The sequence below is a fragment of the Myxocyprinus asiaticus genome, chromosome 7 (genome assembly GCF_019703515.2).
Source record: "Myxocyprinus asiaticus isolate MX2 ecotype Aquarium Trade chromosome 7, UBuf_Myxa_2, whole genome shotgun sequence".
Lineage (NCBI taxonomy): Eukaryota > Metazoa > Chordata > Actinopteri > Cypriniformes > Catostomidae > Myxocyprinus > Myxocyprinus asiaticus.
The window spans coordinates 45,677,501-45,690,230 of record NC_059350.1 but is presented as its reverse complement, the minus strand read 5'-3'; the positions used below and the strand labels follow the sequence as shown (position 1 = coordinate 45,690,230).

At 38.6% G+C, this 12,730-nt stretch overlaps 1 protein-coding gene across 2 annotated transcripts in view; it reads right to left on the bottom strand.

Annotated features, from left to right (window-relative positions):
* The window catches only part of mad1l1 (mitotic arrest deficient 1 like 1), a 103,637-nt gene that overhangs the window by 58,223 nt on the left and 32,684 nt on the right, over window positions 1–12,730 (bottom strand). For both annotated transcript variants that reach the window (XM_051703835.1, XM_051703836.1), the window contains exons 12-15: window positions 9,798–9,938; window positions 8,255–8,311; window positions 7,900–7,991; window positions 4,959–5,049 (exon numbers count right to left, since the gene is read on the bottom strand). In XM_051703835.1, coding sequence (XP_051559795.1) covers window positions 4,959–5,049; window positions 7,900–7,991; window positions 8,255–8,311; window positions 9,798–9,938 — 381 coding nt within the window. The remainder of the gene's footprint in view (window positions 1–4,958; window positions 5,050–7,899; window positions 7,992–8,254; window positions 8,312–9,797; window positions 9,939–12,730) is intronic.

The window sequence follows — 12,730 nt, the reverse complement described above, 5'->3', positions numbered from 1 at the left end:
AGTCGACTTCGCTGATATCTCCGCCAACCCGCTGAGAATCAGCCGCCATACCGCCTGCCGACAGAGCGAGGAAACGGCCTCCCTTTGTCACCCGAGCTTTGAGGAACCGAGTCAGAGTCAAACGATGGACAAACACACATTCTACCCGTGTCCTCACGTGACTCAAGAAAGAGGTTTACGTCTGGGCAGAGATAGCGAGTCCGCTCATTGCTGTTAATACTCCTCAAGGTATTACTGTAACTTATTGTTACCACGAATGAGATTTGCTGTGTTGTCGTCCAACCACGTTTGGCTGTTTGTGAATTTCCGCCATCGCAGGTGAGACCGGCACACTGAGTTTATCCATTAAAGAACCAACGATCATGGTGGACGGATTAAAGAGCAGTTCACCGCGTCTCTGAGTGTTAAAACTAATGGTTGCCGTCTCTCCCATGATTGCTAAACCGGCTTCAGTGCCGTCACCCTGTTCTCTCTCTCTCGTACTAACCACACACACACACACACGACTTCTCACAAACATACCTGCACACACATTTGGTGAACAGATAACTTGCAGATAGAGCAGAGCTTTGTCCCTAAGTTATCGAACCAACGGAGACACGTGTTAAACAGGCAGACGCCATTAACCAGTCTCTCTGCCCACATTCGCGGCCACATTCTCTGACTGGAAACCTTGCGTGACGCACTCTCCATGATAGCCACACCCACCATTTTGTGCACTCTTCTCTCCTTACACACACACACACACACACACACCCCTCTACCATCCCCATGTATTATAGGCTTATCTGTTAACATATCTAATCATGTTACTGTTTTATTGACTGTATTTTATTGATTATTAATTGATATTACTGCATCAATAAACTTTGTTATACTTCAAAGAGAAGTATTTTGTATTGTTCTGCATGCACCTGTGCCAAGGGCTGGCAGGGGATGTCAGTGCTCGGATTCAAGCCTTCATTGTTCCCCTTTTGAATGTGGATTTTCTCCGGACGTCAATTTTCCTAAGAGAACAATCCTATATTGAGACTGCTCTACTGTCTGGTTATTAGTCCCTGATTCCAGCAATATTAATTATTAATATTCTGTTGCTTTTGATAACTGATAAGTTATCATTGATGACTGTTGATTTGAAGGATTAATAAGCTAATGCTGAGTCAATGTTCTATTACATTCGATTAGCCCCGACAATCATCAAGTCATTTTTGTCCACAGAACTGCCCCTCACTGGATGTTTTTTGTTTTTGGCACCATTCTGACTAAACTCTAAAGGCTGCTGTGCGTGAAACTCCCAGGATATCTGCAGTTACAGAAATACTCAAACCAGGGGACCTGGGTAGCTCAGCGAGTATTGACGCTGACTACCAACCCTGGAGTTGTGAGTTCGAATCCAGAGTGTGCTGAGTGACTCCAACCAGGTCTAAGCAACCAAATCGGCCAGGTTGCTAGGGAGGGTAGAGTCACATGGGGTAAACTCCTCATGGTTACGATTAGTGGTTTTCACTCTCAAAACCACGGGGCGCATGGTAAGTTGTGCGTGGATCGTGGAGATGCACAACGAGCCATGTGATAAGATGCGCGGATTGACGGTCTCAGAAGTGGAGGCAACTGAGACTTGTCCTCCACCACCCGGATTGAGGTGATTTACAGCACCACCACGAGGACCTACTAAGTAGTGGGAATTGGGCATTCCAAACTGGGGAGGAAAGTGGATAATATAATTAAAAAATAAGAAATAATAATAAAAAAAAAATATATATATATATACACACATACATACATATACTCAAACCAGCCCATCTGGCACCAACAATCATGCCATGATCCAAATCATTGAGATCACATTTTTCCCCCCATTCTAATGGTTGATGTGAACATTAACTGAAGCTCCTGACCTGTATCTGCATGATTTTATGCACTGCAGCCACATGATTGGCTGATTAGATAATCGCATGGATGATTGTTGGTGCCAGATGGGCTGGTTTGAGTATTTCTGTAACTGCTGATCTCCTGGGATTTTTACACAACAGTCTCTAGAATTTACTCCGAATGGTGCCAAAAACAAAAAACACTCAGTGAAGGGCAGTTCTGTGGACGGAAATGCCTTGCTGAGAAAGGTCAACAAAGAATGGCCAGACTGGTTCGAACTGACAAAGTCTACGGCAACTCGGATAACCGTTCTGTACAACTGTGGTGAGAAGAATATCATCTCAGAATGCTATTCTGAGAAGCAGGTTGGCACTTTTTTGGCGGCACAAGGGGGACCTACACAATATTAGGCAGGTTGTTTTAATGTTGTGGCTGATCGGTGTATATACCGTTGCCGTGATAAAAGATTTTGGTCATAATGTCTACCGCTAGCATAAAAATTTAGCATACCAATAAATACAGTATACACATATCTAAACAATTTAAACATTTAAACACAAGGTTATGTTCCTAATTTCCTAAAGTGCTTCTATTGCCACGTTTATTTCTAGACTAACAGAAATAAATGAAAACAACACTGCTATTATTACAAAGATTTTTTAAAAGTATGTTTAAAGCTTGTGCTTCCCAGCATGCCAAGAGCAATTTTCTTACAGTACATGTGCAACCCTTGGGGGAAATCATATCATATGAGAAGAGCCATCAAAACTCCTTGGTGACCCATAAGGACCAATCTTCAGTAGTTCCTTAAAGTCCACTTTTATCTGTATACCGGTAATCGTTTATACCACAAAAATCAACAGTCCTTTTTGCAGTACCTCCATTTTTTTTTTTTTACCTGTAAGTGGAAACACCAAACTGATAAAGGGAAATAAATAGCGGGAGGAGACCGAGGTGGTATTTGAGAAAAGATGGAAACAGGTTGCCCATGATTTGAAGATAAGAGGGGTCATAAGTATGTGAAGATCTGCAGGCAAACACAATATGTTCTCAAGTGCCAATTGGGGCTTTGCAGAATAAACACAGGTATTCTGGAGTTAGTTACTGTGGCAACCAGAGGCAACACAATTGCGACCACACACCTGTACACCAGCTCAGTGAGCTACACAGTTCATTTTCATGAGCTTGTCCTAAAACAGCATATGCTGCTGAGGATATATTGAATTGATTAGACCAGCAATAAAGTCACATTAGTTCAAGGAAGGGTGTTTGATTTAAATGCACCTTAAAGTATGAAAGACTGTTTCTCGATTGCAAAACTGTGATTAAAACAAAACAACACAAAACTGACAGACCGATATATCAGCCAGGGGTGCATTTCCCAAAATCATTGTTAGCAAATTATGGTTGCAAATTCCATAGTTACCAACAATTTGGTGTTTCCCAAAACCACAGTTCCAACGGTACGTTTCTACCGAGAAAACGGCTTATTTTTGCATCAGTTCTGTGGTGTGACTGATAGTGTGTTGCATCTGCAGTCTCTGAGACCTGGGTTCTCCTCCCAAGTTCAAACCAGGAAGTAATCACTTTCAAATAATTAATGACGAATGTGAGGTTAAATTGTCCCTCTAAGATAACATTTTTACTTCACTGATGGTTAGGTTTAGGGTTAGGGGTAGTTAATAAACTTTGCATTCCTCTTCACTGTATTGCATTATATTCACAACAAAAAACAACTCACTTTTGGGTCCCTCTGTGGACATTTCACCTGGAAACTGGAGCTCACAAGCACCCATACGTTCAAAAATACTTGGCTTTGGCCACTGGTTTGCATTTTTGTAAACACACTGTCTCAGAATTCAAAGTGAGATCAGTCTGATTGTCCGTTCTCAAAACCAAACAAAAATGAAACCAAACAAAAAATAAAACCAAATAAAAAACAAAACAAAAACAAAAAAAAAGAAAATGTTGAGAGAAAAAAAAAGCTAAGAGATCAAAACGCAGCAACATCGAAAAACACACAAACCCTTCTTCTACATATCCTGCTTTGACATGCCTGCATGTGTGCTAGAGAGATTGAAAGCATGACAAGAGAGAATCTGGTCAAGACTGAATATCTTTGGGTTCTCAAAAGGCAGCAGTGCATTTCATTAAGTCTTCACACAGAGCTGGATAACTGCTGTAATCAAAACAACCCAGGCGGAACCAAAACCATGACTAATACAAATAAAAAAACACACACACACACAAATCTAAAAAGCCACAGCACTCCAAAACGATAAGACATCAAGTTACAGAAAATATTCTGGAACTTTTTTTTAATATGTAATGGAGAGATGAAACTTAAAAGCTCATAAAACTGGGGCCTGGGTAGCTCAGCGAGTATTGACGCTGACTGCCACCTCTGGAATCGCGAGTTTGAATCCAGGGTGTGCTGCGTGACTCCAGCCAGGTCTCCTAAGCAACCAAATTGGCCCAGTTGCTAGGGAGGGTAGAGTCACATGGGGTAACCTTCTCGTGGTCACGATTAGTGGTTCTCGCTCTCAATGGGGCATGTGGTAAGTTGTGCGTGGATCGCGGAGAATAGCATGAGCCTCCACATGCGCAGTCTCCGCGGTATCATGCACGATGAGCCACGTGATAAGATGCGCGGATTGATGGTCTCACGGTTGCTCACCTCAATCTGGGTGGTGGAGGACAAGTCTCAGTTGAAGCAGAGGCAACTGAGACTTGTCCTCCACCACCCAGATTGAGGTGAGCAACCGCGCCACCATGAGGATCTACTAAGCAGTGGGAATTGGGCATTCCAAATTCCAAATCAGACAGGGTATAAAATGTGTATAAGACATTTCTGCCATATTGATTATTTAAAATACTGCAAAAGAAATTTACGAATCATTAATATCAATAAATTAAAATTATCTAATTATTAATCTATTCAGTACAGTAACTTTAGAAATCGCTCAATAATTTGAAAACTGGGGATTTTTTTTTCCAAGGGCAGCAGAAAAATACTCTTAATTTTGAGATCTGTAAACACACTTCTAGTACTAGGAATCTAGCAGAATTTTAAGTGACAGAATCACCTGGAGATTGTGCCTCTCCAGCCTCATCTCCAGAATGTTATTTTGCTCTTCCAGTCTCTGACGTTCTGTCTCTAATTCCTCAATCTTCTGCCTGAAAACACAAACATTTAAAAATGTACTTTTAGTTCAGACATAATGCTTACTGCTTTAACAAATATTAAAATCAGACAAGAAATGTTCCATCAAGAAGTCAACACCTTTATTTTCATGAAACTATTCCTGTAGATCTAAAAACTTATAACTAAAGCTTGGAGAAACGCAACCATAAAAACAATCAACAGTTCCACAAAGACACAAGGCAAAAACAGCATCAGCACAGCAAGTTCCAGAGGTTGACAGAAGACCATATACATTTTACAAACAAATATAATTAAACATTCATTGGAAACCTTTCTGTAAAGTTACATTGTATATAAAGAGTTAATAAAAGTTATTTGATCACTGAAAAGCCATTTTAGAATTGGAAAATATTAAGCTTGGTTTAGTTTTTTTTAGATTATGCGAGGTCTTGGACTAGTATTCAATACAAATAAATATATATATTCAATTAAGGTGTAAATTTTTTAGTGAAATTGTGATTAATTGACATTTCTTTAAGCATAATTACAGGATCAAATAGGAAAAGGAAAGGAAGAAAGGACTGCATGAAAGCTCACTCTTCAAGCGAGCAACCAAGGCCATGAAAGCTAATGTAGAATAATCACATTTCCATAGTAATTAGGCAACGCAACAGGCCATGGCAAAAACCACAGACTTCAGTTTCACTCAGTCTAATACTTTACATGCTAATATTCTTTGAGGCCTCTTTAATATTTTAATAGTGGAGGAGAAATCCACTGTTTTGAAGTTCTTCTATTTCTTATGCAGCACAAATGCTCAAACAGTGAATAGCTCAGAGTAAAGGTTATTTATTTGCCTTGTTTTGTTTTTGTCAGTACAGCTTCATACAAGTTGTACTTTTACATAAACTGCTCTCCACCCCAGTTCCTCCCTAATTTACCCAGCGGTCAGGATGCATTTATCGATCAATACTTGTGCAGTCTTAAAGGAATAGTTCACTTATTACTTCTCACCCTTATGCCGTCTCAAACTTGTATGACTTTCTTCTGCGCAACACAAAGGAAGATATTTTGATATTTTGGAAATACAGTATGATGTGAATATATCCATACAATGAAAGTCAATGGTGACCAACCCTTCCAAGCTCTAAAAAGGACATATAGGCAGCATAAAGGTTATCTATATGACTTAAGAGGTATAATCCATGTCTTCTCAAGCAATACGATGTACACGAGCTGTATATACGCTCTGTGCATGTGTCAAGCGCGAGGAAGTGTAATCGAGCTTCAAATCATGATCGTGCCTAGGGGACTGCAGATGTCAAGATTTATAGTGAAAAAGGAGTTACATTTTGGTCTGTTCTCATCCAAAACCAATCGTATTTCTTCAGAAGACATGGATTAAACCACTTGAGTCGTATGGATTAACTTTATGCTGCTTTTGTCTTTTTAAGAGCTTGAAAGTGTTGGTCCCCATTGACTTGCATTGTATGGATATATTCACATCATATCTCAAAATATCTTTGTGTTACGCTGAAGAAAGTCATATGAGTTTGAGATGGCATAAGGGTGAGTAAATGGTGAGAGAATTATCATATTTGGGTGAACTATTCCTTTAAGGCAGAATCATATTAAAAGCGATTTTACCACTGAGGTGGCCTAACGGCTGTATTGTTGGTTATAGACATTAGGTATTGCGCTAAATGTTAAAGGTGGAATGCACAAGAGCTTTTAATAATCTGATCACAAATGGGACATATTGTAGGTAAAAATAAAATTTAATTCTATTTTGACAATGGATCAAATGCATCATATCATGAACAAAATTATATTATGCACACATGCACCAAAATGACTTGGATATTTGATTGTCCTCTGCCACCCTCAGTCCGGGTGGCAGAGGACGAATCCCAGTTGCCTCAGCGTCTGAGACAGTCAACACGCGCATCTTATCACGTGGCTTGTTGAGTGCGTTGCCACAGAGACATAGCGCGTGTGGAGGATTCACGCCATCCACCGCGGCAACCACGCTCAACTCACCATGCGCCCCACCGAGAACAAACCACATTATAGCGACCACGAGGAGGTTACCCCATGTGACTCTACCCTCCCTAGCAACTGGGCCAATTTGGTTGCTTAGGAGATCTGGCTGGAGTCACTCAGCACGCCCTGGGATTCGAACTAGCGAACTCCAGGGGTGGTAGCCAGCGTATTTTACCACTGAGCTACCCAGGCCCCCTTAACTTCTCCATCTTGCTTTCACTCAACTAGAGTATCTTAAAGGAGGCAGAATTCACGTGCTCCAACTATATTTGTAGTCACTGTATCATTGCTCATTTGCATGAACGAATTAAATTTTTCACTGGATATGCCCACATTGCATTGTCAGCGGTCACTGTCACTCATATCACCTTAAATCACCAACTCTTGCTATAAATTAAGAAATTTGGGCCCCAAGAACATACAATTAGTAACCGCGGTTCGCTTATAAATGCAACGTTTAGATGTTTTTATATGCAATACAGGTGTACTCAAGGATCTCTTTTTTTATTTGCTACTGACTTCCTCAAATCTTGAATATCTTTGATTCAATACTGACTCAATATCTTTGATGAACTGATTGTAAAAGAACGTTAACTTGTAAAAAGGACTGTTTCTCGTCAGACTAATAAAAATAAAACTATGCCCTCTGACTTCCATAAATGGAGTGGAAGCTAGCCAATCAGATAAGAGCTTGCATTTTGAGAAAGCTCTGACATTAACTAATACAAACCTTAAATCAAAAACACTCTGAAAAGGAAGGCTTTGTCTTACCAAACGAAGATGTCTTGAGAGTTTATACAGACAAGAAGTATAAAGCATATATTTTATATTTCTGTTACCTGAGGGTGCTTATTTCTTCAGCTGTTGTGAAGGAGTTTTTTTCAGCATTAGATGCCTGCTGCTCTTTCAGAGCCTCTAGTTCGGCAGCCACCTGACCGAGTGATCAAAAACGTAATGAAAGACGAATGATCAGCACTGTACATCAAAATCAGTAATTGACCATAAGTCTCAGCAAATGAAACCTGGAGCCCAGCGGCAGTCTAATATCTTGACTTCTGTCTGCATGTGTTTTCCAGTTCTTGTATATTTTATAGCAAACATTTTCATTAATTATGTACGATCGAAATGGTAGCGGACATAACATTACACAGTAAATGCCAAAAGGAAGTTCCAATCGTGATGGATGTGACTTACCATTTGAGCTTGTAATTTTAAGTTGCCGACCTCCTCCTGGGCTTTAGACAGCTGAGTCTATCAGAGTGACACAGATTATTTATTTCCATAAATACAAGAACAGAGATAGTAAATCACAAAGTACTTGATTACAAAGTCATGAATGGAGTCAATATCAAGAGAGTTGTCTGGACTTTGTCTAATGAGACAGTACAGTCGGCAAGTGTTGACGTCCAGAATTTGTATAATCCTCGCACAAACAAAATGAATTTGAGCGCAAGTAACTTGTGCATTATTAATTTACATGTTTTACAACTTGAATGCATTCAATCAAAATGTACTTCATTTAGGCTAGTTTCTTTATAAATCCATGATTTTTTTTTTTCTCCCCAATTTGGAATTCCAAATGCACTCTAAGTCCTCATGGTGGCATAGTGACTCGACTCAATCCAGGTGGTGGAGGACGAATCTCAGTTGCCTCCGCGTCTGAGACCATCAATCCGTGCATCTTATCACGTGGCTTGTTGAGCGCGTTACCGGAGATGTAGCGCTTGTGGAGGCCCCCGCTATTCTCTGCGGCATAAACACAACTCACCACGCACCGCACCGAGAATGAGAACCACACATTATAGCGACCACGATGAGGTTACCCCATGTGACTCTACCCTCCCTAGCAACCGGGCCAATTTGGTTGCTTAGGAGACCTGGCTGGAGTCACTTAGCACGCCCTGGATTCGAATCGCAACTCCAGGGTTGGTAGTCAGCGTCAATACTCGCTGAGCTACCCAGGCCCCCTATAAATCCATGATTAAGAAAACATTTTGTAGTCATTTCATAAAAATTAAATAACTTTCCCCACCAATGCAAGTCTATGGAGCATGGCACTGAATCAGAATAAACATTAAGATACACAGTTTTGAAAGTATAGCGAAAAGACTTCAACGTTGTAGATGTTAACATAAGACTACTGTGATTAAATCGCTTACCAACCTTGTCAAAGTATATTCAATCTTTCAACTCCTGTCATGACTATGTAAGGTCTGTACACCCAGTAACTTTCGCATAATACGTGCAAGTATACCAAAAATTTACATTTTATATTGACAAACCTTCACCCACATGAATTATGTTGGTAACGCATAACTAGAAGTTCATCTGCTTAAAACAGTCCCAAGACTAAAAGGCTACAGCAGGTGCTTTAACAAAAACACAAGACTCAAATTTCTTCTTTAAATCCCCCAGAATTCATCTGTGCATCACTGTGAAAAATTGTTTTGTTTGTTTTTGCAAACAGATAAACAAGTCCAAATTAAAATCTATTATATAAATTATATTTTTTTGTATTACAAAAATTAATGAAATTTAATAATAAAATTATTTACTACAATTGTTAAATTATTTAATAAAAAATATTAACTTAAATTATTCACTATAATTTTGTTACTAAAAATTTTCATAACACTATTTTGTATAAATTATAATTTAGTTTTATTATATAAATTACTTGTGGCCCTGTTCATTCTAATGAGGCTGTTATGTGCGTTATGGGAAATATCGTTCTCACCTCCATATCTGTGTTGTGGGCCTGGACTTTCTGCAGCATTGCCTCTGCCTCCTTGACCCGGAGCATGAGCTGGGGGGAGTATTCACTGGTGGCCAGCTCGCTGTCATATGACTCTAATATGGCCCTCATTCCATCTCGCTCCTGACCCACATACACAGACAGTTTCAATTTCAGAACTCAATTCAGTCCAAGCTAGGTCATTAGAATACATCAAAGATATCATACAAATAGATATCTGCATGGATGTAAACCCATCCCAGATACTTGTACATGCATACACAGATGATTCTGAACTTTACAGAAAAATTCAAATTCCAAATGAAAGAATCAGTTTAATTTCCTAATGTAAAATTAATTACAACTGCTTAATTGTGTTGTATTTATAACTTAAAATATTTCAAATGCTTTGCTGGTCGACACAATCAATTAACTACATTTTAACTGGCAGGCTTCAGTTGTAAAATCATTGTATCGTTCTAGATATAGGAGGAGAGACGTAAGAAATATTCGAGGAGAATTAATGGAGTAAACGAGCTCCCCTCTGTGCCTGAGTCATCTGTGTAAATATCTCATTTTAGAGTCGATTAAACTGAAATCAAATCTAGTCTAGTCTCTAAAGCTGAAACCAGCAGGATCAATAAAACATTGTGATTCATTATCTGGATTGTGAACTGAGAATAGTATACGCATACAGCAACAGATTAAAAAGACAAGAAATGGGAAAAGACAGACACTTCACACATATGCACAAATACAGACACACAAAAAAGGATGTGAAGGTTAATTCTGAATCTAACCAAGACAAACAAATCTCTAACAACAGTTCTCAGTCTAAAGGAAAAGCTAATAATGCATTTGTGGAGCTTTAGTCAAGTTTATCTGATGTAGCATTCAATGTGACTGACGCCGGAGCATTCATTGGCATGCAGAAAATAGCATGGTTACGCTCACAAAAGTTTTTAGGACCCCAAGATATTTTGCAATGTGACATAAGCTTCATGACAATTAAGCAAAATTTCCACAAATAGTGGACATTTTTACTGTTACAGTAAGAAGATTAGAAGTTTTTTTTTTTATTTAAATCAGCATACATTTAGGACAGTACAGAAAATACTATTTCACAAATCAGTAATGATAATTCGGGGAGGAAATTTGCTTAGTTGTCATGAAAATAATATATACATATATATATATATATATATATAAAATATACACATACATACACACACATATATACATATATATATATATATATATATATATATATATATATATATACACATATATACATATATATATATGGTTAATTTCCCACACCTGTGGCGTTTTAAATTGCAGTTAGTGTCTGTGTATAAATAGTCAAAGAGTTTGTTAGCTCTCACGTGGATGCACTGAGCAGGCTAGATGCTGAGCCATTGGGAGCAGAAAAGAACTGTCAAAAGACCTGCGTAACAAGGTAATGGAACTTTATAAAGATGGACAAGTTTATAAAAAGATATCCAAAGCCTTGAAAATACCAGTCAGTACTGTTCAATCACTTAAGAAGTGGAAAATTCGGGGATCTCTTGATACCAAGCCAAGGTCAGGTAGACCAAGAAAGATTTCAGCCACAGCTGCCAGAAGAATTGTTCGGGATACAAAGAAAAACCCACAGGTAATCTCAGGAGAAATACAGGCGGCTCTGGAAAAAGACTGTGTGGTTGTTTCAAGGAGCACAATACTTGTTGACCCCTCTCCAAACATAGCGCTTATGGTTGTGACCATAAAGCTCTATTTTGGTCTCGTCACTCCAAATTGCAGTGTGCCAGAAACTGTGAGGCGTGTCAAGGTGTTGTCAGGAATATTGTAACTGGGCTTTTTTTGTGGCATTGGCTTCTTTCTGGCAACTCGACCACGCAGCTCATTTTTGTTCAAGTATCGTCGTATTGTGCTCCTTGAAACAACCACACCGTCTTTTTCCAGAGCAGCCTATATTTCTCCTGAGGTTACCTGTGGGTTTTTCTTTGTATCCCGAACAATTCTTCTGGCAGTTGTGGCTGAAACCTTTCTTGGTCTACCTGACCTTGGCTTGGTATCAGGAGATCCCCAAATTCTCCACTTTTTAATAAGTGATTGAACAGTACTGACTGGCATTTTCAAGGCTTTGGATATATTTTTATGTCCTTTTCCATCTTTATAAAGTTCCATTACCTTGTTACACAGGTCTTTTGACAGTTCTTTTCTGCTCCCCATGGCTCAGTATCTAGAGTGCTCAGTGCATCCACGTGAGAGCTAACAAACACATTGACTATTTATACACAGACACTAATTGCAATTTAAAAAGCCACAGGTGTTGGAAATTAACCTTTAATTGCCATTTAAACCTGTGTGTGTGTCACCTTGTGTGTCTGTAACAAGGTCAAACATTCAAGGGTATGTAAACTTGTAATCAGGGCCATTTTGTGTGATTTCTGTTATCATTATGATTTAAAAAGGAGCCAAACAACTATGTGATAATAAATGGCTTCATATGATCACTATCCTTAAATAAAAGACAGTTTTTTTGCATGAACAGTCATATTTTCAAAATCAATGCCAAAATTTCACAATTTCTGCCAGGGTATGCAAACTTTTGAGCACAACTGTGTATGTGTGTGTGTGTGTGTATATGTATATATATATATATATATATATATATATATATATATATATATATATATATATATATATATATATATATATATATATATATATATACACATACACACACACACACAGTATATATACTAATATGAATATAATATAAATATGACCTGGACAGGTTCTTTACAGGTTTCGTGAGACTCACCTGTTTATTATTAAACCATCCCTTATTTTACATTAATCCTGGCTATCATAACTCTGCATATGCACGTTTAGGGTACATATAAGTTCCGAAATGGCAACTGTTTTTA